We start from the raw sequence: 27,186 nt of genomic DNA on the forward strand, positions 1-27,186 counted from the left end.
TGATGTGGTTGTTGGTTTTAATCCCTGTAGCTCCGCCCCTTTCAGCTAATTGGTTCTAGAAAGAACACACAATGTCTGATTGATGTCAAAATAACAGAAAACCATCTTTGTCAACCAAAGCTGACCTCAATGGGATTTTTCTGTGGTTGGTCACAACGCCCTCTAGATAAATTTAACCTACAATAACTTCAAAAAACGTGGTCAGAAAAGCATTAAAGTTTGTCTCCGTCATCACACCACCAGTGTGGTAAAGATAGAGTATGCCCTAGTGGTGAGACGTTTCTGAGTGCTGTGCGAATGCAATGTGAAAATGTTCTTACTGGAAGGATGGTTCTAGGAACTTATGCAGTTGGTAAGCGCCTATAAATGCAGCGTCTAACTGAACTATGTGAAAATTGTTAAAGCATGTGATCCATTTTCTCTACAGTGCCACCTACACACTTTTAAAAGTGTAATAATTTCTACAGACAATTGGCTCTAGATAAATAATGCAGTGTGATTTACACCAATTTACACCACATTGATTTTAATTCTCTCAAGAACAGCTCAAAGAGATTTTACGTGAATTAAAGACAGCAACATCTAGATGAATTAAAACTTGAACAACATCAACAAATAAAGTCACAAACATTCCAAACTTGTTGTATTTTATTACACAACACTGGTAAATGTTTTTAGTAGCTCAGCAAATTAAATCACTTTAGCACCATTTCCTTAAACATTGTTTGCTTTGTATGATATATGCATGATTTGATTGTTTTTACAATTTTCCACCAATATCAACATCCCATTATAATAAATCCAAACTTTTTTGATAAATTGTCTTTTTTCCCCCAGAATTTAAAAAAACTGAAACAGAATGGTGGCTTAGCAAAAATGACAAATAGTTTCTTACAGTAGAAATTTAGAGGAGAGAAAACAACAATTAGTGACTTTGATCTCTGACATAAGTTAGATTTAAATTTTATGTTCTGATTTTTTTTCCCTCAGACATGTCTGAAGAAATAATCAAGGATTTAATTAGATTTTTTCAACTGTTAAATGCTATTCAAAAGGGTTTGGCTATGAAACAACACAAGTACCTTGTCTGTGTTAGAAGCTTATTATTGGGCTTCTTTAGCACCAGCCTGTCTGATTACTGAAGAACCTTAGCAAGTTTAACCCTTCAGCCTTTCTTGTAACAGCATTTCTCCACTGCGCTCATCTCCCATGAGTCCTGGATCACTCCGACGTTACCATTTGGTATGAAGGTTCGTGAGTGGCCAGACCTGCGTCAAAGTTCCACCTTCTAGTTTGATTGACAGCTGCTGTTTTCGTCTCACAATCAGTTTATGCAAGATTCAAAGACCTGTGAAAAATAATGTAAATTCAGGTCTGTCCCACAGAAAGAAACGTGGTTCCTAATGGCAGCATGTCAGCCACTCAGGAAGGCTCAGAGTAGAACGGAACGAAGTAAGATCCTGTGATGCTGGAAAGGTGAGCACGATCAAACCATTTTTGAGACAGGGGAGATTTGCTATATTATTGTTTTGTCCATTGTTTTTAGATATTAGTAATGTGTTTAAAAATCACCATAAATTGTAAAAATAAATAAATAAATGTTAAACTTTAGGGGTGCTAGAGATTAATTTACGGGTGCTTCAGTACTCACAAAAGCAGGCTAGAAATGCCCATGAGTGTGATCTTATCAGTTGTCCTTGAAATCAAAATGTGTGTTTAGTTCTAGGGTGAGGGTGCTTCAGTACTCACAAAAGCAGGCTAGAAATGCCCATGAGTGTGATCTTATCAGTTGTCCTTGAAATCAAAATGTGTGTTTAGTTCTAGGGTGAATTGCAGCAAGTAAGATTTTAAACTTAAATTTGATTGTTTTTCGCCTTTTTGAATAATAGTTTTTTTCACTGATCAACACAATTAGCAGGGCAACACAGGGATTTGAACCCTGTCCCACAAGTGGGAGACCAGACCATTGCCTTTGCTTTTTTGTGCATTTTACCAGGTAAAGCAAACCCTGCATTAAAACAGCATGGAATTCACCAGTTTAATTTTTAACATTATGCATAATTTGGGGTTTAATTGTTACATCACTCAATAGTGATGAATGAGAAGCCAATTGTACTAAAGGTTTTCAGTTTAATTTCAATAAATGCCACCTTAATGCAGGAAACGAAACCTTTAGAAAGCTTTTAAACACATTTAATTTTGATGTAAAAAAAGACATGTTTAAAAGCTTTCCAGTACATCCTAGACATTTTGCAACAAAGAAGATGAAATACACACACACACACACACACAATCACACACACTTACAAACATTAAAACAATAAAATTAGTGTATTAATTGCTGATCAGGACAGATGTTTTTAGTTTTGATTAAAAAGTGGGTGAGAGATTAATGCAGAGGACAAGGGGAAAGAGCATTCTAGAGCTGAGAGAAGGTGGGAAATGGCTAAATGTTATTTTGACTAGGTCAGTAGGGGACATGAAAATTGAAGAAATCACAGAAATGGTGAAGCATACAGCAGCAGTTAGTGGTTTTTCCTACATAGGCGTGGTGCTGCACTACACCCGAAATTCTAGTGCCATGACAAATGCACGACACCAAAACGTTCCGCGCGTTACTACCCCCTTCGTTGCTCTCATGACAGCGAAATAGTTTGCCAATGTAACACTTCTCACCTATATGCATCAGAGAAATTTCAACACCCACAGTTTAAAAATCTTGCTACACTCCTGTGCGCACATTGTCCTGCAACCCCTGCTCTCACACATGGAACGCGGCAGCGAAGTTGTCCTGAGTGTGCACAACCCCTCAACGGCATCGAAACATGTACACTGCTTAAAAACAATACATCCAATATATTTCATATAGAAAAGTTCTGACAGACTATATGTATGATATATATATATAAGTTCTATTGTCATTGCATAGGTGTACAACGAAATTGATTTTGCTCTCAGTAGAGATAGCTCATGTAAGGAAAGGTAAAATATTCGTAAAAGTAAAGCTAAAATTGATCTCACACACACACACACACACACACACACACACACACACACACACACACACACACCACACACACACACCACACACACACACACACCTCTTTACATTACAAATTCTGCAGTTAGGTGTTGATCAAATCAAATCTGTTTTTTGAGGTGAACTAAAGCCGTGTGAAATCACACATGATGCCCTGATGATCACTAAAATATGTTGGAACAACAGATGCTTCTGTTATATACTTGTTGGATTTTACATAGACATGATCTATTAAAGTGCCTTTTTTGGTTGTTGGCTGTTTGACTATTTGGGCATAGCCTCTGTCAGTCAAAAGTTTTAATATTGTTGATGATTTTAAAATGTCATCATTAAAATCTCCCATTAGCACTAATGTCTCACTTTGTAGCTCCAGCCAATCAAGCAACTTTGTTAAATTTACTTTAAACAAAGAAAGGGGATACAAAGGAGGTCGATAAATGAGTCCAAGTACTATGTGTAAGTTAACAAAGCTATACACTAAACTCTCCAAGTTGACGTCTGGAGCCTGCAACATTTTAAATGGCACACCATCTGCAGTATAAAAGCCAACACCACCATGTTGTTGTTCTTGAAAAGCAACCAATGACTCATGGGTACTAGAATAAGCTAAAACTCGTGGGCAGTTGTAAAAACTATAGCCATCAATCTGTACTGCATCTGATCTGTCTGTAGATACCCATGTTTCTGTGACAGCAATGCAATTAGGTTGCAAATGCTGTGTGCAGAAAGCCAAGTCTTTAACGTGTCGATTCAGACTTTGGACATTCATTAAAAACACAGTGAATGCAGAAGAGTTAAATCTGTCGAACTGTGAGTTTGGAGTCAAAAAAGGTGTCATATTACTAACTGCAACTGTAATGTCTTCTTTACAATAGATTCGTTTTTCATCAAAGTCCTGAATTGTGAGTCCTGAAAGACTTGTTACACGGCTAAGTGCTACATATGCTTGACCTGGTGCAAATATTTTTCTAAAACTAACAACGGCGTTTTCAAGAGTGAGTCCCTGAACTTTATGAACCGTAACCGCCCAAGCTAATTTAAGAGGAAATTGTCGACGTAATCCACCTTTAACAGTGGCCCTTTCCTCCTCGGGTTCAATAGGTGTAGATCCAGCTAAATTTGATGACAGAGACTGGGAGGTTTTCCTCCTCTGCAAGCCTACACGATGGTCATCAAACTGAACATAAACTTTTTTAGGAAAGGTGTCATTTTCTAACATTTTAATTTCCATCAAAGTACCACAAACTCCGTTTACTAAACCGTCAATGACATCCACATTTTTACACAACATTACACGCGCACCCTTACCCAACTGTAACACTTCTGACAAGTTAGTATTAGAAGCTCTGGCATGATTCCCTTCCAACAACTTCAGTTTGCCTGTTCTTTTATCATTAACATAATCTTTGGCTGTAATTGATATGTAATCAGGACAAACGTGACATAACTGATGGATGTTGTGATTATTTACTTGATTATTTGTTGCAAATATGTGCAATGCTGAGCTCGCCTCACCTGTTTCACAAGTTTTTAAAACCTTTAAATCCTCAGGTAACAATGGTGTACCTTTTGTATGAGTTCTGATTCTATTTAGCAGTCCAGAAAACACAGCATCTTTCTGTCTAACGACTTCAGTTAACTGTACAACTTTAAATAGGCTTGACCATAAGTTGCTACCTACACCATCAGAATAGAGTGGCTTCCCTTTAACAGGAGGTAGCTGGAAGAAATCTCCAACGGCCACTACACTGACATTTCCAAAAGGTGAAAAATCACCCGTTTGTTTAATTTGACGTAATCTACCATGAACATAGGACAACAGGTTATGATCGACCATTGATATTTCATCAATAATAAGAAGCTGCAGATCACAATATTTTGTACGTAAAGAATTTAGTTTTTCTTCACCCAGAGGAGTGTACGGTAAGCGCACATCCTTTCCTATAGACAGTGTAGTGTGGATTGTTGTTGCACCTAAATTATATGCTGCAATCCCAGTAGGAGCTGTCAATACTACACATACATTATCAGGATGTCTACAGCTTGGTGACAGTAATCTCTGTGTTTCATACTCTATTGCTCGAATTAAATGACTTTTCCCAACGCCCGCCCCGCCTGTAACAAAAACATGCAGTGGTTCAGGGTTATTACCATTAACTTTATCTACACACCACTGCCTGATTTGATTAAAAACAGAAAACTGTTTTTCATTTAAAGACCTAATCAATGCCAGACCTTCACCTCTACTCATTGTGTTTCTCTTCTCTAAATGTGCAGTTTGGTTTGAACATGGAGCCAAATCTGGGATTACTTCTGCCTCGTCACTTACTGTTGGTTCTGATTCTTTCAGTATTTCAACACACTCCAAACGTTCCATTTCAACTGCCGGACACAACTCACACCATGCATCTTCTAACATTACATCACCAACTAGATTATTCACAGCATCCAAATGATCAGATTCTAACTCAAATTTACTCCGATTTAAATCTACAACAGCCTTTACCGAGTGGTTTGTTCTATCAAAAAATCTAATTAAACCAGTTCTGTAAAATTCCTCAAAAGTTTCACAGTTAAGCTTAAGCTGACTATCATGGCGGTACGGTAAAAACAACTGCAACATGCTTTGAAAAAATTTCTCTGGGTCTTTGGTTTCAGAGAAACGCGCGTAACGAACAACCGCTGGTTTAGTCCGAGTTCTTTTTGTAACAAATCCTAAATCATTACTTAACTTTATAGGATTTCTACATTTTTCGTTTTTACTCAAAACACGATATTCTGATGCAAACGTAGCCAGGCACATATCATTGAACACATCATCATTTGGCCTCTTCTTATAACGATCAACTAATCCGGTCATCCACATGTCATCTGAAGTAAGATCCTGTGATGCTGCTTTTTGCCTCAAAACAGAAATAGGCAAACTCATTTTCACTATATTATCACCGGTGGGAACAAACACAACTTTCCTAGAACACTCCTTAAGATGCATGTTAGTTAGCCTGTAGACTGCTTCCTGCGCACAAACATCCCGATTATGAAGATAAACATTACCAAGAGTCTTCAAGGCCTCTTTAGCACTAAGATTACCATCTTTGGCTGCTTCTCTTTGAGAATTAGCAAGCAGAAGGCCAATTTCCCGTTCACTTTTAGACATGTAAGATATTATGTATACACAGCACGCATAAGCATCGACGCAATACTGGATATCAAGATTAGCATTCCAAGCTTTTAACAGCAACTTGCTATACTGATTAATCCAGATTTCATTAACTTCCCTTTTCAAAACAACATGTGTATTTCGACTAAATCGTTTATATGCCATTTCAAATAGTTCCTGACTGATACCTAGGCCCTGAAACAGACCTTCTACACTGTTATATGGACAGTCTTCACTAGAAATAGCAGTCTTCACTTTAGTTAAAATGGCACTTGCTACTTCTTTGTCCATTTCCTGTTTACGTGCTTTATCTTGAGACGCACAGGCACACTGTACAGTGCTATCTGTTTTATCACACTTGCAAGTCTTCACTGCATCTTGATACTTTTCACCGCGGCTAATAAAAGTTCTAACAGATGCGGGTCGTGGAAAATTAAAACGACAAACAGTTTTTTTCTTTCTACAAGTCTTTGAATGCCGTTTGGAGTGCTGCTGGACAGATGAGACGACTTCATGTAGTGAATAGTCTTCAGAAGGAAGTTCACATGTGACATATTCATCAACAAATGCAATGACCTCCTCATCTGTGTTCTTATCTAAAATGGGAGCACCAGAAACCCAGAAAAGGCAATGACAGTGAGGAGAACCACGCTGCTGGAACTCAACACGATAATAATAATCTTCTATTTTACCAATGGGATTGGCAGGAGACATCAGCACTTCCCTTAAGAAGACATGCCATCTAAAATCAAACATTCGGGCAGCAGTAACTGGATTCCTACGTAGGAGGTCACATTTATCAGCCCACTCCAGCTGTTCAACTGTCTCTGTTCTGCCTTCCTGTTTCAAAATACTATAAAGAAGGTTAGTCCACCTCAAATCTGCCGATGAAAATGATGCGAACCAAGTAGGTTTGCCCAACATTTTTACACAAGCCAGGAGGTCTCGCTGTGCAGATTGCCAAAAAGCAGGTGTGCCGCGAATTGGTTTAAGAAACCGGTAGCCATCATCAAACTCTAACAGCTTATTTAAAGAATCCTGATCCTGTATCAAATTACCCAACTTCTGAGATTCACCGCTTTTACCTTTACGCAAAGCTATAGAAACTTTGGACACAACTTGCTCTAGTTCAGACATGTACTGTGCAAAAAATATATATTCTACATTGTTAGCAAATCGACCATCGACATGAAGAAGCCTGTTGTTGAAATACCGATTCAGAGTCAAACGAAACTGTCTGCTTTCATAGTAAGTATTTGATCCTGAAGGAAACAAGACGGGAAAACATTTTGCTTCATTTGTAAAATCTGAAAGCAATTTCACTGGATTGTTACCTTCACCTGGAGCTACATTTAATATGTTATCTACATACTGGTCCAATGCTTCTTGTCCTATATCTACTGGCATGAGACAGGTGTCCTGAAACATACAGTGCTGTTGTCTGTCATGCAATAACTCATCTTCTCCATCTATGCAAGTATCTTCATCTTTACTAGAACCACTATCCTTTTCCAAAACAGATGACTCATCTTCCTGAGTAAATGTGTTAATCCAAGACTCATTGAACTCTACATCTTTGTAATGCAAATTATGATGTTTTAAATACTGAAGAGCTTCCTGAACATGCTGTGTGTCAACATACTGATAATCATAGTGTCCTTTATATGTCAATTTACGCTTTAACTTTACAGGTAATAAAGACCCCTCCATGTTGGTACGTGGTAACAAACTGCACGTTTCCACTATATTTGCAGGTATACAAGTTATCGGGCCATGAATCCCATTCTGACCACCTTTAGGCAGAGCCAACATTTTCATAAATGGTATATTCATCGCTATTAAATGTTGCTCTAATGTATTTAAACATGCCAGTTGAGGTGGGATGGGATCAACAGTCAGCCTGTTGATTGAACTTTCTGGGGGTATCTGACATTTACCCATTTTATAATGGCACGAGTAACAGATGTACAGTTTATTTCTACATAAATTAAATTTGCAAGGTAATCTACAGGCATCATTGCATTTGTGCAGATGATTGTCACTTATACATTTATCTGCTATAAGTGACATTTCTTTGGTTTTTCTATAGTATTCTTGATTACAATTTAAGACCTGATGTCTAAACAACAATCGTGAGCAAACACAACACACAAAATCAGGTCCATCTTTCACCTTCTCTAAAAACTGATCTACAACAAAATCAAAGTTTTGTGAATTTACTTTAATCAGCATTCTTTTATGCTGGATACTTTCTATTAAACATGTCTTATGTTTAACATTACGGTATTTCTTTCCACTCAACTCTTTCATTTTGTCTCGATGAGCCAAATTATGATGGTACTTATACACACTCTTCTGTTTAAGCTTTTCTTGATAAGCCAAATTATGATGGTAGTTGAAAATGGCCCTCTGTTTAACTTTGTCTTTGTGAGCCAAATTATGATGGTAGTTGAAAATGGCCCTCTGTTTAACTTTATCTTTGTGAGCCAAATTATGATGGTAGTTGAAAATGGCCCTCCCTTTAACTTTGTCTTTGTGAGCCAAATTACGATGGTAGTTGGAAATGGACCTATGTTTGGCCCTCTGTTTAACTTTGTCTTTGTGAGCCAAATTATGATGGTAGTTGGAAATGGACCTATGTTTGGCCCTCTGTTTAACTTTGTCTTTGTGAGCCAAATTACGATGGTAGTTGAAAATGGACCTATGTTTGGCCCTCTGTTTAACTTTGTCTTTGTGAGCCAAATTACGATGGTAGTTGAAAATGGACCTATGTTTGGCCCTCCGTTTAACTTCCTCTTTTTTAGACAAGTTGTAATGGTAGTTAAACAAAGCCACCTTTTTCACTTTCTCATTATGTGAAAGAAGACATTTGTATTTAAATTTGGTCACGCTGATCTTTTTCATTCTGTAAGCAGCATTTTGCTTGTATGCATTTTTTTTCTGACTTTTTATTTTGTCTTTAACTGCACTTATCGTTTTATAATTAGAGGCTTCTGCAGAAGCCTTATTTCGCTTTAAATATCTAGAAAAACTCTTCCTCATTTTCATCTTTTCCATGTTTGGGTCAGCATTTAACTGCATCACAGTTGACCTTCTGCATTTGTTTACGTTGTCTGACAAAGAATCAACTTTACAAAACCCAAAGCATGTTTCTTTATTACCCAGTCTTATGCAAAGAACGGGTTCAAAATGATTATTACAGTTTGACAAATATAGTCCCTCAGTGACAAAATTACCAGTTTGAGAACTATATTTGACCCACTCTGTGCCACTGTTGATAAATATGGGTAATCCTACAACACTGGCTGTAGTTCTAAATTCTACTTCTGTAGCACAGTGACCGACATAATTCATCTGTGACTTTTTTATGTATTCTGACACAGAAGCATGTTCTTTTCCCAGAAAGTTCTCACACTCTTCAGCATTTTTGGACATATAAGAAACAACAGCGAGTCTGATCTTACGATGGCCCTTCTGTGACCCACTAATTACATGAGCTACAGCTCTAAAAAAACTGTTACCATCTTCAATAATATGTTCTGTCTTACACACATTTCCTAAAGGCCCACCTGATGTGGACTCTTGAGAATTGTGTTTCTCAAAATCTATTTTCAACCGATTACACAGAGTTTTACAAAAATCTGCAGACATAGGAGTAAATAAAGTATTTGAATGAACAACACTAACACCATCTGTATCTATGGAACTCGGCTCAAGTGTCACAGTTTCTACTGAACATTTTAAATGTTCTGTAGGGGCATGTCGAGTATTGTATCTACCAGAAATACTATTTACAGGGCCACAATAACCATAACAAGTTCCTGTGTTAGGTTGTTTTACACAAACCACTGTCTCATAATGGTTACCATTACTATTCTCCAAATAAACAGCCTGCTGTGAAAAGTTGCTGTTGGAAGTGTATTTAAGCCATTTATCATTACAGTAAGTAAATATGTTAATGCCAAAATAATCAGAAGCAGCTTGAATTTCCACTTCAGTTGCCCAACTGCCAACGTATTGCATCCTGGATGAGGTGAGGTACTGCGAAACTGAGGAATACTCACTTCTTAAAATGGTTTTATACGTTTGAGGATTCTTTTTTAACTGATTGACCAAAGCAAGACGGATTTTTCTATGATATTCCTGGGTGCTATAAACAGCTTGACTAAGTGCTCTAAAAAAACAGTTTCCATCTGCCACTATTGATTTATTCATGCATGGTACACCCAATTCACCAATCACACGAGATGATTCATCAACCATTGCCGACTTCACATTCAGACGTTTACTTAAAACCTGTGACACGTCTCTAGAAATGGGATTGAAATGAAAATCTTTAGTGCTAACATCACTAACAAAAACAACAGGGTTTATGTCAATGTCATCTGTCTGTAACTTTATTGGTTCCGAGAGTGTAAATGACTCTTCACGCCTAACCTCCTTTCCTGTTGTTGGAGCCAACCTTGTTTGTTTAGAAACATTTTTAAATGTGTCCATCTGAACAATGTTAACTCCACTGATCTCAAACAACTTCTGAGTTCCATTTAATTTACTGGCAAACCTCAGAATATATCTAAAAACATTGTCAAGACTACTAAAGTATAGAATTACACTTTTACCGTTTGGGTCAACCATTCCATCTGCAGAACGAGCATGTGAATCAACAATAGCATAATGTCCATCTTCACTAAGTAAAGCGCAAGTATTGTCTCCAAGTGTAATAAAACATGTTTCATATTGTGTACACAACTTATTCAAACCATCCCAAAGACTAGTGTACACTCCAGCATTTATAAGTTCGCCTTCAACGATATCTACATTTCCACAAACAAAATCGCCATAATTCAACTTAAAAGTCTGTTTGCCCATAACGATTTCCTTTGGCAATTCTGGAACAGAAAGAAACACATTCCCAGCACTTATTAGATTACTGTCACGTAAATGTGTGTACAGCTCATCGCCCAAAACAACAACATTGTCTAACATGGCAACATCCCATGAAAAAACACTTTGTATGTTGTGCTTAGTTAAAGCAACAAGACTAATTGCTGCACACTGAACGCCGCCATATTTAAAACGCCCATCGCTCTGATTAAATGATCCTGTAAGTGAGCTTAAAATTGTATCATTGTTTACAATACTGTTGTCATCATCAACGTTAACCACACTTGTGCTACATGAAGGAACAGGAGATGATTCATCAACCATCGCAGACTTCACATTCAGACATTTACTCAACGCCTGTGACACGTCTCTAGAAACGGGACTGAAATGAAAATCTTTAGTACTAGCATCACTAACAAAAATAACAGGGTTTATGTCAATGTCATCTGTTTGTTCAGATACATGTTTAAATGTGTCCATCTGAACAATATCCACTCCAGTGATCTCAAATAACCTCTGAGATCCCACCAGTTCACTAGCAAATCTCTGAAAATGTTGAAAAACATTATCAAGGTTCGCAAAGTACAGAACTACACTCTGTCCTGTCGGGTCTACCATGCCGTCTGCGGAGCGTGCATGGGAATCTACTACAGCATAACGTCCATTATCACAAATGATAGCACAAGTATTGCCACTTAATGTCATAATGCAAGTTTCATGCTGTGTGCACATCTTCTTCAATCCATCCAGGAGAGGAGTGTACACACCAGCATCTATTAACTCGCCTTCAGCTACATCTATATCTCCTAAAACGAAATCCCCGTAAACAAGCTTAAAACGCTGTTCTTCTATGTCAATTTCCTTTGGCAAGTCTGGAACAGAGAGAAACTCATGTCCACCTCTAATCTTCTTGTTGTCGCGCAAATCTGTGTACAGCTCATCTCCTAACTCAACAACGTTATCCAACACGGCAAAATCCCAAGAGAAAACACTCTTCTGTTTGTGCTTTGTTAAAGCAACAACAGTAATAGCTGCACACTGAACTCCCCCATATTTAAAACGCCCATCGCCCTGATGAAATGATCCTAGGACAGAGTCTAAAATTGTATCATCGTTGTGTAAAATTGTTTTATCTTTATCAAAATTATTTACAACAGGATTTTGAACAGTTGTCTCTGGAACTAGAGATGACAGCAAAACCTGTGAACGCACGCAAGAAGGGGTGTTAGCAGACTGACCTCTGGGTGATGCATGCGCATGATGGCCAGAAGGAAGCATCACAGCATGGGCAGCACCAGACCCAGAGACAGACCCAGGACAACCAGATGCCTCCTGATGGTGGGGTGAAGGCAGCTGGTCACAGTCCAACACCTATACAGAAGAAATTAAAGGTCAATACATCGTCAATAATGATTAGTTTAGTTTTTATGTTTGAAACACACGCTTCTTACCTCCTTCCTAGACCGAACAGACTCCACGTCTGCAAGAGGATTTATGCAAGGTGTGGATGCAACCTATAATTAAAGAACAACAACGGTGAAGAAAAATAACACCACAATGTATTTGTATGCCAGATAATTTAATGAATCAACCTCCTGCTGGACACGCCTAGCTGCTTTCTTAAAATGTCGCACAGATGTAGTCTACAAACAGAAAATAATACGATTAAGTACAATACTTTCAAATATACCATACAGACAGCCCATATTACAAGCACCAGGAACAACATCACACTTTACATTAAAAGATAATAAACTTTTGCTTTAAAGCTACCTGTATATCTGTGGGACCATCCGCTGGAGCAATCGTGTCCATGGCAGCCAGAATTGAAGGTGAGAACCTAACGGGATTCAGGGGGATGAAACACTCCTTCAAGGCCACTGAAGTGTCATCAGCCTATTGAAGAAAATTCACCACATATTATCATCTAATCAAAATTCTTTGAAAAAGATCAATCAAAAACATTCACAAACCTTAGAAACAACCACTCGTTTCTTGGGGGAATTAGAAGTCTTTTCAAATTCCCCTGAATGGTTTCTCTGCAATGGTAAATAAAAGAAAACACATTTAGAAGCATTACTGGCCCAGTTGCCTAAAATTATAAACATTTTACAATATTTATACTTTATAAAGTCTCTCACCTTCCCGCTAGGTCTCACAAACGTCCATTCGGAAGGGCGTGGAGGTGGAATGCGTTCCACACCCTTCACAACCACACGGGGCACAATACTCACTTTCTGCGGACGAGACACCTGGTGCTGCACCAGTGGCTTTGGTGCGTGTGTCTCCAAGAACTGATAGGAGGCATTCCACATCAGTTGCGTGAGTATAGGCATCCCGTGATTATCACTGAGGTGGATCTGCAACCACAAACACGAACAAAAGAATACAAATTTATCATCTCAAACTTAAGAACCTTTACCTTGTTTTCTTCCAAGCAATATACTTACACCATCACGGCACCACAGTTTAAGACGATACCTGGGTAGGTGATCGTGGATCGGCACATAACTTACACCTTCGAAGCAGAAGGAAAAAATTCATGTAAACTTATAAATTGTGATTGTTTGATACCTAAGAGTAAATAGCAATAACGCTTGTCGTTAATACTACCTTTTCATCTAATTATGTTGCAACTTACCTAGCTTAGCCGATCTGCGGTGGTACTCCTGCTGAAACAGGTCTTGACGCTCCCAGGATCCAACTAAACGGGGAATCATGGAGGTACAGAAAACCTAAAAAAAAAAAAAAAAAGAAGAAGAAAGAATACAATTATTTTTAAGGATGTACGTTTACTGTCATCTCTCATACCTTCAAAATTACACAAATCAGCCTCTCACCTTAGGCCAGCGACTGAGAACAGCCAAAAGGTACCGCTCAAATGCATCCCCTGCCTCTTCAACTGTTCTGCTGGCCGTAAGGTTGTTAGAAGGAGCCATGACGCAAACAGCATCAGGCTCCCGAGGTAACACAGCCTGTGAAACCTCAAGGCGCAGAAGATCTGCACAGGCTCCTGGAGTGGACATCACACCAAAAGCGAGGCCGCCAACCGGCATAGGGACTATGCCGTCTGCCACGGACCTCAAGTGGGAGTCCCCAACAAGTAGGATGAACTAAATTAGAAAAATTAATAAATACATTTCAATATAAAACAATCTGTATTTCTATGACATTTCATACAAACGGCAATGCAATATGCTTTTCAGGAAGAAAGAGATCACATTAAACAGTCAAAGTTTACAAACAATAAAACATGAAATGGTAAAACTAATCACAGAATACACCAACATAAATACAAATAAAGATATGTAAAAATAACTGCGCAGCTTAAGTTCTAAATCACAGATTGAGAAGCACCGACTAAAAAGGAAGATGAACACAACTAGGTTTTCTATTAAGATTCAAAAGTTGGTAGACTTTAGGCACATGTCAAAAAGAAGCCGATTCAGTCTGTTTGCAGCACTGTAACTGATAGCGGCTTCAACACCATCTGACCGTTTCCTTAGAATCCCAGAGTACTGCTAGATAGTATTGGAAGAAAATCTATATTTATATTTTAAATATTTGTGGACATTACACTCACTTTCTTGTCAGGAATCTCATCTGGAAGGACCAACTTGTGAGCTTTGTTAGAAATCACACTGGTCGGCCAACGACGAACTCGATGACGAAAGCCAGTTCCAGAAACTTACAAAACAAAAACACACACACAAAAATTAACAATCTTTTTGGCTAATAATTTTTCATCTTACATAAATACAGTATAGATTAAATCGATTGCAAAACACTACAATAATTTGTTCTGCGAAATAATACTGCAATACATACAATTAACATCATCATTGATGTGCGTTGGAATCCCGATACGAATAGGCGGAGCTGGACGATTGCTGCGCTTAGCAGCATCCGCCTTGCGTTTGGACTCTTTGCCAGGCATAGTGAATGCTGTTTGAAACATAAAATACATGACAGCACTATTAGAAAAGCAACACAAACACTATGGATTTCTATGTTATCATGTGTCTGTACTCGGTAAAGACAGAATTAGACTCACTCACTCACACCTTTTAGAATCTTATACAACCATCAATTTGCTAAACTTATATAATTGTAAAAACAATCCTAAATTTTAAAGAGCAAGTCACCCATGACCAGATTCTTACTCAACTCCCACTTCCTGTTTGAAAAATGCAACAAATGCTGTTGTCTAGCAGACCGAGAGGGTAGAGCCACAAACAAATACACACACTCACAACATTGTGACATAATAATGTACCATCTAACATCACTGTGTACCTCTTAGCCAATAGCTATGACAGATTTAAATTAAAATACAGTGCAGAGTTTTTATCTGACAACGGCACAACACTGACAGTTTTAGGCAGAAAATTAAAATCTTAACTAAAATGCACTAAAGTGCAAAACTATTGACTATGCATTTCTGTAGCACGATTAGACACACATTTATATAGTTTATCAGAAAAAAAAGTTGATTTGGGGGCGACTTGCTCTTTAAATGAGTTAATCACAGTATAATCTAATTTAAAGGATAAAAATTAATAACTTGTGTGTGACATCTATGACAAAATACATTAACATAATTATTACTACTTTACTGATAACCCCTGAACAAGGAATCATAATATAAAAATGAAAATTTCTAATCAAACCCCAAGAATGTAGTTTTAAATCATGCTAAATTTCAAACTATTGTTTAAAAATATCAAAAGTTATTAAATGTCAAGTTTTATTAGAACTTACTTGCACTTATGAAAGTGCACATACACCTGCTGTATTCTATATATAATGCTTAGACTAATTCAAATAGTCAGCAATACATATACTAAAAAACATTTATTTATAACTGCATTGTATGAAATATTCAGTCACAACATATTCTTTAATTTAGTCTTAAACAATGCAACTTTAATAGTTTAAACACCCCATTGTTATCAGTCAAACTTTTGAATAGTCTTATGGTATTTACATTATTTTACTTAATCTCAGTTTAGCTTTAAGTACTGTAACTTTTAATAACGTTTTACTTATTTCTACATTAAACTTTGCATGACTAAAAATAAACTCACAATATTACATTATTTTTATCATTATTTTTTCCCCGTGTCCTGTCTGGCTGTGAAGCAAACAGAATTGATGTCTGAATGTTGGTGAAAAGCCTTACAGATTTACTCTCAAGTGGAGCATCAAAGCTAATGTCACGTCTGATACTTTAAACGTTATTGTTTTTGAATACTTTGTAATTCCGACCAGACACGGAATCAGAGGCGAAAGATAAAGACAAAGACAAAAGGTGGGGGCAGAAAAGGGGGGGGGTCCACAAAAATAAACAATAATGAACAAGAGTCTGCTTCTAGGCCTGCAGAAAGAGAAAGAAGAGAAAAAAATGGGACACACAACACAACAGGAGCAAGCTATGACTGTGTCAACTTGAAGAAATACAATCACACAATAATAATAAATCATAGTGCATTTAGTGGCAACGACAGCCTTAAGACATGTGTTGAACGTGCCCAAGTCCATACTTATATGAGCACCTGTGTGTGTGTACACACGCTTGTTTATGTAAGGTTTCTCTATAGGAGCGTCCAATAGATAGTGTGAGGGGCCACAGACCTGCCCCCAAAGATGTGTAGGAGACTAAGAGAGCTCCAAGTCCCAGAGATCCAGCCGCTGCCCCAGAACACAAAAACCCCAAGGAGACTGCAACCAGAAAGGCCCCCGCCCCCTTGAGAGGTGCAGAGGATCGCCCTGGGGGGACCACAACCAGCAGCTGGCAGAGACCCGGGAGATATCAGCGGCAAGCCCACCTGCAGCCTCCCACCCCCCGCCTGGGACCCAGCAGAGCCCAGGGACCCAGACCCCACCAGGCAGCCACCGGGATTGATCAGACAGATGCCAAAAATCTTAAACCCCCTGACCCGGGAGCCACGAACATTCAGGCAGACCAAGGTACCGCACTCCACACCAGGTGTGGCAGGGAGAGGGGAGACGAAGATCTACATCATCAAAACAAGTCCCAGGAGAAGGGAGGAGTCAAAGGCCCCACCTGACATATACAGTCATACACAAACACAGTAATACACTCCCTCTCATGCTCACACATACACATGAAACCAAAGACTTCTAAAAATGCACGCCAGACACCCACTTATGCTCCCTATACACACCCTAGTCCCGGTACTGCTGCACATTGGGTACAACCATTACTAGAGTTTGACCCTTTCTGCTGGGGTGCTGATGAACAGACTCCCCGCCCAACGCTGAGCCCAGCAACCCACCACCCCAGACCCCAACCAGACAGCCAGATCTCCCTCTTAGCCTCCAGCCCCAGGAAGCCAAGCAACAACAGAGGTGTGCTAAGACCCCTAGTCTCCCTCCGCCTGCTCCAATATAGTTAGTGTTCGTTGATGAGGTGTATTCCATGGCTGTGGTGAGCGGGCAGTGCGGGCATTGTCTGCCCATGCCAGTTGATGCCACCACACCACCCCACTTGCACCCACAGCCCTCGGTGTCTAAGTGCACTTTAAAATTGGAAGTGGCCACCGGCACCCTGGAGGAGGCTGAGATATCCCCCTGCCAAATGCCGCTGAATGTGCTCACTCCCAAGGCCCTAAGTGTGTGTTTGTGTTGAATGTCGTCAGTGGAAGTGTATAAGGTGCAAATAAATTGGGGGGCAGGTTGTCACAGGAATGCGGAAATGGGTCCATACCCGCACTCCCTGATATGCCCACCCCCCAAGGTCCTATGTGTATGTTTGTGTGATGATGTGAGGGAGCAGGAGGAGAGAAATATGCGGGGATGGGGAGGAATGGCTGGTTGGGCTTAGCCCTCCAGGGAGCCAAAAATAAACTTTTGACAATATTACATTCAAATGTGAAAAACTACAAGTTTCTGTTAGAAACATAAAACAGAAGTGACTCAAATATGCACGTTACTTCCACGTTTTATCAGCAAAAAAAAGTTGATTTGGGGGTGACTTGCTCTTTAAGGGCAATTCTCATCTGTTTTGTTTAATCTCATCTGTAGACATTTATTATAATTGAGGATGTCAAACAACTAATTTTTAAATGTAATTAAACATAGGCTGTGAATTAATCAAAATTAATCACCATTTCCACAAATGACTGAAAAAATACCAAATAAACCAAAAGTAAATGAATGCCATCCCCCTTGTGATGATGCCCTGGGCAACTGCCATAAGTCACATCAAAAAATGCTGCTGATCATTCCAATGATCCCAAATAGACTCACATTAGACCACATGAAAGCAACTGAACCCAAAAATATATTAACCAGTAGGGCTGCTCAATTAATCGAATTTTAATCACGATTACAATCTGAGTTTTGAACGATTATAAAAAAACAAAACAAGCCGATTATTTGCTCCTCCCGCTTGCGCTGCCCTGAGTTGCAAATGAAGCGTTCCTCCACAGTGTTGCCAACTTAGCGACTTTGACGCTATTTCTAGCAGCTTTTCAGACCCCCTTCTTGACTTTTCAAACTTAAAAGTACCTAGCAAACACCTCAGAAACATCTCTGGGAACCCTTAGCTATTTTCTGGATAACTGTCGTCAACATTTCCTGCAGGTTAGCTTAACAGCTCTCGGAGCTGGCTCCCTGTTGGATTAACCAGAGTGAGTGACACACACACCGCACCTGCGGACTCCTGAGCCACAAAAAATGACTAAATGTGCGTGTGCGGCGCGCTAAACACACGTGCAGCTTGCCCCGATTGCTGTGAGACCGGGTTGGGGGTGTAGCTGTGGTTGGGACAATTATTACATTAACTGATGGACCTGTAAATAAATAGTTTATAAATAAGGTAGAAATAAGTTCCTCACGCTGATAACTAATAACTAATCTCTCTGAGGACACGGTGCTTGTGCACTCTCCTACAGCACCTTGACACGACTCAATGTTATGCAACATTTTGTGAACATCAATTTCTTTGCATTTATTTGTTATAAATGTCACTGTATAATTCTTGCTGTCAGTATTTGCAAGGTATTGGTATTTGGGTCTGTACTGGTTAGACTTACATGAGTTAAACCAAGGTCTATAGCCCTTGGGTCATAGACTGTGAGCTATAAGTATATTGGTCTTTTTATACTGGGAATCAGGAGTTATTTTAGTGATCATCTAGTTTATTATTTTTGTCCTGATTGTGCCCTGAGCAATTTTATGACTTAATAAAAACAAATAAAATCAACATAAATTGAAAAATCGTCCTAAATAATCGTGATCTCAATTTCAGTCACCATAATCGTGATTATTATTTTTGCCATAATCGAGCAGCCCTATTAACCAGTAAATAACTGCACTCTCACACAACACGCCTGTGTCACTCACTCAACCTCCTCTAGGGAGGCACCGCAGAGCCGCTCAGACTCCATTACCCAACATCCCCAGCGCCAAGCTTCCGGTTCACGTCACCCGCCAAATCTATTTAAGGAAGTGCCGCACAACACCGACTCACGTCGGCATCAACCATCAAGCATTAACCAACCAGGTGCGAGGTCCGCACGGCTCCGCGCGGAAAAGTTGCGTCATTTTAACAACCACGCCCCTCCACCGCGCCTCCGCACGGCCCAGAATTTCCGCAACGCACACCTCGGAAAATTTCTAACCACGCGGAAAAACATGGCGGACCAGCAAGAACTACTATGGCAGAGGTTCGTAAATAGACATTTGTATGATTCAGCTCTCAGAGGTCACCGTGATCAACATGTTGTTAATAGTTCTTGGAGAGAAATAGCTCGCACTGTCGGAAAAGACGAGAACGCTGTTAAAAATGCTGAAATGCCATGTTGTAAACAGTAAGTTCTACTTCTACTATGGTGTAGTGTTGAATGCATGCTGTAGAGCTCCATGCTGCCCCGTTCAGTTTGGGAGAATATTGGCTCACCGCAGAGACAAGCCGCACAAACCATAAACACTGCGAGTTGTGAAGCGCGTTCCATCCGCGAGCCGCATCACCGCGCGGAAAGTGAATGCGTCAAGCATAAAACCAAAGTCATTGTTCGAACCGAACCTAACCCAGAGTCCAAACCAGATTGTCTCAGATCACGAAGCCTGTTCAGATCAGACCAGCCAGATCTAAGAATCCTGCCTGTTCTTAGAGACCAGCCTCAGACCAGGACTCGCCGTGTTCAGCTGTGTCACCAGGTCACCATACAGCTGCGCACTCGGCTCCCAGAACAGCGTGTCCATTCAACCCGGCGTCAGTCACTCCGCGCTTGGGTTAAAAGCCACGCCACATCCAAACTCTCGCCCAGCTCGAGTCACCCCGTTACAGCCTGCAGCAACAGTTAGGACTCCTCCCTCCCTTTTTAAAGCGTTTTCGCTTCCTAGGACATTGTGGTTGTAAAACCCCAATGTCTGAGACTCGAGTCTGGTCCCGGTGTGATCAACCAGTTTCTGCGGGAATGTAACGGCGGAACCGGTTCGCAGCAGCGCGAGTCCACCGCCCCTTCGTGTCTTACCGTTAAATGTTACATCACGTGCCACATGGACACTCACTCACGCTGCAGATTCAACAAAACTACTTTACTCTTTTCCAAATTATATCACAAGAATAATGAAGCTGCTTGCGTAAAAATCGACACAGCAAATATGCAAGTATTACTTACCATAATAAGAAGTGAACACGCCAGCTGAATACAGCTAATATTGCTTAAAACAAACATACAAACAAACAAACAAACGACAGATAACAATAAGCACAAATGAAATATTCTCCAAAATGCTGCTTTACAACGCTAAAAAGAAGGCAAAACCCCAAGCAAGCCTACGTAGTGCGCACTGAAACGAGTCTTGTTCAAAGACGTGAGTGGCGGTTGGATTGAAAAATATATAGCCGAATTTGAGCCAATCAGCGGGATAGAATACATCACGTGGAAAAATATCTCCCAATAAGGTTGAAGTCTTTAGAAAACACAATGCGCTAATCCTCCAATCAGTAAGGAAAATCGGAAAATTCAAAATAAACCAATAAGTTTCTTTAACGACACAGCAACGTCACGTTCGTCTCTGATTCCCGTGTTTTACAGAGGCCGCCCCCTCACGTCCAGACAGTCCAGGAGAAGAAGCCGGTATAAGGTTAGTCAATCGATGTTAAAGCTAAAGCTAGCAAAAACTAGCTACTTGCTAGCTGACTAATGTTTGTTGAAATTATCACGATTTGCAGTAAACGATGTCCGGAGAATTGTTCGAGGATGCATAGCTGTTAGCTCAGACTAGCTTTTGGCTCAGACTAACTGTTAACTCAGACTAGCACTTAGCCCAGACTAGCGTTTGGCTCAGACTAAGACTAGCTTTTGGCTCAGACTAGCGGTTTGCTCAGACTAGCGTTTGGCTCAGACTAAGACTACTTTTTGTTTCAAACTAGCGGTTAGCTCAGACTAGCTTTTAGCTCTAACTTGGCAAAATATGGCTACCACAGATAAGTTTCATCAGCAAACACAAAAATGGCACCAACTCTGGTTTTACATATTCATCTGAAATCTGTTCATTTTTTAGGTCAGTCATTCATATCGAATTACACCAGATCTTATGATTTTGCATGATCCATTATTTTGTAAATCTGATTTCAAGTTCCATGAAAAACAGTGATGTGATGTGATGAAGGGGCTTGACTGTGACCAATAACGAGACAGTTGTAGCTGAGCAATACGGGCCGTGTGATCAAGCCAAAGCTTTGGTCAAATCTAAAGGCAATAAGGAAAAGCATGAAAGTCAGCTGACTAGGTGAAAGATGTTGCAAGGAATCAAAGCAACATGCTTCTAGAGACTTGTACAGGTATCAGGTGGTGTTCTCACTGTTTCTGGTTTATTTTCTGTTTTTAGAGCATTCCCAGGTCTGGTCACAGCCCATGCCTTTTTTCAAGGAATCAGGCTCGTGATGGGACACGGACCATACGCCAAACTGGTCGTAGTCTTCCTCTTTACCTCACTGGGTTTCATGGTGAGTGTGGAATAAATCCTCACGGAACAAAAATGATTTTTGTGCGTGCGTGTGCAGTTTGACTGAGCAAGCCTATTTTTTACCCTGCAACTTCTGGAAGGAAACTTTGCTCTGTTCTGCAGCTCCACACTGGGATTCAGAAATGACTTCCAGAATATTCTACTGGTCATCATGGTGAGCGCACACACACGGCATTCTCACAGCTAGAGCAGGTCCCGTTCTCCTAGCACGGGCAGATGAAACTCTGGCCTGTGCGTTAATCAGTGTTGGGAACGTTACTTTAAAAAAGTAATTAGTTATAGTTACTGATTACTTTGTCAAAAAAGTAACTCAGTTACAAGATCATAAAAGTAACTGATTACCAACAAAAATAACTACTTAGTTACTTTTTTCATTAAAGAATGCAAGAATTACTACAATAGTGAAATATAAATGACTGTTGACTGGAACATAATAAAATGTATGTCCAAATGTTTTTTATAAACCTGAATAATTTAAATAAATAAGCACTTAACAGGAGGACCTACTAACAGGAACATTACACTTATCTAGACTATTAAAAGGTCACTGTGTGATATTTAACAAGACCCTAATCAGCTGAAATTTAAAATTGCAAATAGAAACACCTGTAAAGGTTCCCGAACCTTTAAATGGTATCTCGGTCTAGTTAAATTACAGAAATAAATGTAATTTTGCACAGTATTCTAATTTTTCCAGCTTCACATAATTGTGTGTTTTTAGCAGCATTTCTGTTGCTGGTAATCTAGTATCGGTTAAATAAATTAATAAAATCCTTTAAAATGACACTAGAAGAGGCACAAGCCTGATGGAGGACTTAAATGTACTAACATGGGTCAGACCCAACCACAGAAGAGCTGAAGCTGGGTGGTGAACACACACAGGTTCTAATAACACCTGAGCTCCATGTCGTTTGAGACTGATGCATCAGTGTTACAGCGGGGCTAAAGACATGATCAGGAACAGGTTACAGCTGGATGATCTAGGAAGGCAAAAGATCAGGACGTCTGAGTGGTGAACAGGTGAGCGGACCTTCGGGACGTCCCGCTGTCACGCCAAGAAGGGCACGGCTGCAGACCCGCAGATTCACTGCTGCAGATTCCCACCTACAGCAGCAAATCTGCGGCGGGTCTGCAGCCGTAGATATTCATCACGTCTTCCTCGTTCTTCATGGGCCGTGATGCTCTTGGATGAAAACATCTACCTCTAGCAGCTCCTGATCAGCTGATGACAGCTTCTACAGACCGCGCTGCTTAACGCATGCATTTCCTTATCAGTAACAGAAACGACGTCTTGACGTGGGCCGCTGCTGTAAAAAGTGAGGCGCGAACCAGAAAAGCTTCTGCCGATCACAATTCAACAACGGATTATGAAAGAACGGATAACGCTCGAAACACGCAGATTCTTCCTGATGTGAGAGGTGAGTCTCCACTTTGTTTTGGTTGTTTTGGCGTCGACATCATCCTAGCGCGCCGACACCTCTCTCTCCCTGGCTGCAGCTTTTTGAGGTTCTCTCCAAGTTCAGTGAATCCAATTATGTGATCAGAACTCCTCTAATGAGAAAGAAAACCATGACTTGCCATGTGAATCGTTTGAAGCTATTTCATGAACGTGCTACCGCTGTGACTCAGCCTTGTTTAGTCTCTGCAGAGGTTTCTCCCCCACTGCCTGATACTGTGCAAGATGATGCTGTGGCGTGGAGTTTGCTGCCCCCTGTCACCCCACGTCTCTGCAACTCCGAAGCTCTCTCCAACCTGTCGTCCAGTTTGGGTCACCTCACCTCTTCGCAACAGGAGGAGCTTTCTCATCTAATTCACTCTTTTCCGGAACTATTTTCAGACGTGTCCAGTCAGACCCACCTAATAACTCATGACATCAGCCTTACTGATTCCGTCCCCGTTCATATGCACCCTTACAGGGCTAGTCCGATGAAGAGGGAACTTATGAGAAAGGAAGTAACTTATCTATTAGAACATGGCCTAGCAAAGCCCAGCACCAGTTCCTGGAGCTCACCATGTTTACTGGAAAATAAACCTGATGGCTCATATAGGTTTGTTACTGACTACCGCAAGTTAAATGCAAAAACCGTCCCAGATTCGTTTCCTTTGCCTCGTGTAGAGAATTGTGTGGATAGTGTGGGTTCAGCTACATTTGTTACTAAACTAGATCTTCTAAAAGCCTATTGGCAGGTGCCGCTAACTCCGTTTGCATCTAAAGTGTCTGCTTTCGTCACTCCAGATAACCTGCTCCAGTACACCGTGTTGCCGTTCGGTTTGAGGAACGCCCCCGCTACTTTTCAGCGTTTTCAGCAAGAACTACTTCTTCTTCCGCCAACCATGGTGTGTGATACGGCACAATATAAATACCTTAACCCTCCACTGGGGGGCGCACACTGGGCTCCCTGTTTATTCAATTCAATAATTTATTTCACTCAAAGTTTAAATATACAAACTTCAAATTAGAATATAAGCATTTGAGTGAAATAGGGGGAGGAAGAAGAAAAAATCTTATATGACCTACCCCCTTTAACTAAGACAAGATAAATAACAAAAAGTACAAAATAGCCTTATACACAAAAAATAAACCGCTCTCTTACTTCCACAAATAATATCACTACTAAAACATTAATCCTCCATCCTAAACTTACCAAATCATACGATTTTAGCCTTTTATCTTTATACATTTTTTTTAATTGACCAGTACTTGTACATTTTTTTAATTCATCATCCAGGTTATTCCATAATTTCACACCATATGTTAACATACACATTTGCTTTAATGTAGTACGAACAAATATCCTTTTAAACTCTGGTTTCTTTCTACTCTTATCATTTTTTGGGATCAAAACAAAGAACCTTTGTAGATTAGTTGGCAGTAAATTATTTCTAGCCTTAAACATAATTAGTAAAATTTTCAAGTTAACTAAGTGTTTAATTGATGCTTTTCCTGTTTGCTCAGCAGGAAGAATCACGCCCCTCCCAGAGACACCCTCTGTCGTGGCTGGATGATGATGCAGAGATGGTGGCTGCTTGTAAATCTGTGGAAGGTATGGGGCAGAACAAATCTAATTTGCACCTTCCAAGCTTAAACAACGCACACTACAAATTTTTGTGGTCTTTTTAGACTCCCTCATCTCAAAGCAACCAACAATAGGAGCTGCAGCGACCAGGGCGTCGCCAAAGGCTCCTGCTCTACAGCGGCTGTTGGTTCTCCTGCTCCTGCTGATCCCTCTGCTTCTGCATCCCCTGCTGGTCCGATAGCTGCTTCTTCTGGCTCCACTACTCCTCCTGGTCCCTCTGCTGGCTTTTCTGCTGCTGTCCTGGACAAGGTTTTAAGGAACAGGACGGACCTTGCGATGCCAGTCTCTCGGCCTGCTGCTACTCAGCCACAGCTTCAGCCCCAGGTGAAGCCTCAATTTCAACCTCAGTCTCTGCTACAGCCTAGAAAACAGACTCCTGTGAGTTGTGAAACAGTTGTAGCCTCTTCCACCTCTACGCTATCTGAAACCCCTTGGCACACAGTCAGGCCCATTGTGCCTAAGCGGTCTCTGTTCAGTCCAGCTCCAGCCCTGCGTCGCTCCAGCCTTCTGCCAGTCTGGTGTTTCCTGAGGCCACTGCTACCTCGTCTCCATCCCCATCATGGTCCAGGGACACGCTTTACAAGTGTAAACAGGAGCTTTCCTTCTTTGGGGAGGGAAATAAATCCAGGGTGCAAAACAACCCTGTGTGCATGATCTGTGGACAGGTGACTCAAGGACACAAAAAATACAAAAGGAAGAGCTTCTGTACTGTAAAAATGATGTCCACATCAAAGGGTCTCACAGGCATTTTATTTAAAAGTTTTGAGGAGTTTATGTTGGTTCAATGTCCGTTTTACCGCGGGTGTCAATACCGACACTCTGGCACAGCGCGGTACCTCCCGGTGAGCAGGGGCTTGTCACCTGCTGTCTTTAGGAAGAGACTACTCGATGACAAACATGAAAAGTCACTACAGAGCAGTGAAATCGACTAGTTCATACAACCCCAAGTTTGTAGTGTTCGTATGTCCAATATTTTCATCAATCAGCAACTGAAGCGCTGCTACCTGCTGTTCTTTCAGTGGACTGTCAAATTCTGGAATCACAATCACAACGTCCGCAACTACTCCATATTCAGCTGCCACATCCCAGTCATTGTCCGGCTCTTGAATATCCTGATAATTGGACCAAACAAATTTAAACACCACAATTATTATCATTCCCTTATTGCATCAGTTATTAGCCAATATTGACTTGTTTAAACCTCATGTGGATAACCAAACTTTTCAAGCTATTTTACCAGCTGATCCATTTAAGCAAATGAACTTTAACATTAATTCCAAATACTTTAATTTGTTTCACATTTGATGCTGTTCACTTAGGACTCATTCCTTTTTATTTTGAATGAATTAAAAAGAAATGCACCTCAACTTACTCTGGCTGCTGGGTCGGGTGACACATCATTCCTGTGTACCATAGCTGCTCAGGAGTTTGGTTTCCTTCTGTTCTAAGAGGATAGTTGTTCCAGCCTTGAAGAAAAGCTTGTAGGTCTGCCTTCAATTTAAGAAGAAACGTCATGTGAACAGCAAAATGATCTTCTGTAAAAGAGTTAGAAATTGATTGCTGCGCCTTTGTCACACATGTTGCATGTACATCCACACCTGTGATAAGGGATACTTTGAGTATGCCCTAGTGGTGAGACGTGTAATATAATGGTGGCCTCAGAGGGGATGCTGAGTCAGGGTGAGGTGCGGACGAGGTGACCGTTGGCGGTTTCTGGTGTCGAGGTGGTCAACGTTTCTGTTCCACAGACATGCCCTTGGCTACCGGCCAGGACGGAGCGGTGAGCAGTGAAGCTGCGAAGGCCTATTGTATCTGCTCCGTTTATTATTATTATTTATTATTATTATTAGGCCCGAGCAGTGAAGCTGCGAAGGCCTATTGTATCTGCTCCGTTTATTATTATTTTTTTTCTTTCTTTCTTTCTTTCTTTTTTTTTCTTCCGCGTCTTTGGATGGCCTTTAGGGGGTCTTAGCATATCCAAAAAGTCACCAAATTCTGGCCCAATATAGAAAGTGCGTGAA

At 40.3% G+C, this 27,186-nt stretch overlaps 2 protein-coding genes across 8 annotated transcripts in view; one reads left to right on the top strand and one right to left on the bottom strand.

The window, feature by feature from the left end:
* Positions 1-1,758: 1,758 nt before the first annotated feature.
* The window catches only part of LOC129152218 (uncharacterized), a 76,604-nt gene continuing 51,176 nt past the window's right edge, over positions 1,759-27,186 (bottom strand). For 2 of the 6 annotated variants that reach the window (XM_070549316.1, XM_070549315.1), the window contains 10 exons: positions 14,913-15,029; positions 14,668-14,771; positions 13,925-14,197; positions 13,726-13,819; positions 13,535-13,602; positions 13,058-13,444; positions 12,858-12,980; positions 12,677-12,727; positions 12,536-12,598; positions 1,759-12,455 (listed from right to left, as the gene is read on the bottom strand). In XM_070549316.1, coding sequence (XP_070405417.1) covers positions 3,165-12,455; positions 12,536-12,598; positions 12,677-12,727; positions 12,858-12,980; positions 13,058-13,444; positions 13,535-13,602; positions 13,726-13,819; positions 13,925-14,197; positions 14,668-14,771; positions 14,913-15,029 — 10,571 coding nt within the window. In that variant the 3' untranslated portion in view covers positions 1,759-3,164. The other 4 variants (XM_070549317.1, XM_070549318.1, XM_070549319.1 and 1 more) reach the window with 4 other exon arrangements.
* LOC129156327 (uncharacterized) lies at positions 19,628-26,536 on the top strand. Of its 2 annotated transcripts, none has more exons than XM_070549325.1 (8): positions 19,628-19,921; positions 21,155-21,203; positions 21,951-22,068; positions 22,191-22,242; positions 23,364-23,506; positions 24,325-24,425; positions 25,048-25,132; positions 25,210-26,536. In XM_070549325.1, exons 1-8 carry the CDS (start codon positions 19,746-19,748, stop codon positions 25,344-25,346), a joined length of 861 nt encoding a protein of 286 aa, XP_070405426.1. In that variant the 5' UTR covers positions 19,628-19,745; the 3' UTR covers positions 25,347-26,536. The 2 variants fall into 2 exon arrangements, with proteins under 2 accessions (XP_070405426.1, XP_070405425.1); XM_070549324.1 differs by having other exon boundaries at positions 19,629-19,921; positions 25,045-25,132.

Source organism: Nothobranchius furzeri, chromosome 3 (assembly GCF_043380555.1).
Source record: "Nothobranchius furzeri strain GRZ-AD chromosome 3, NfurGRZ-RIMD1, whole genome shotgun sequence".
NCBI classification, from domain to species: Eukaryota; Metazoa; Chordata; class Actinopteri; order Cyprinodontiformes; family Nothobranchiidae; genus Nothobranchius; species Nothobranchius furzeri.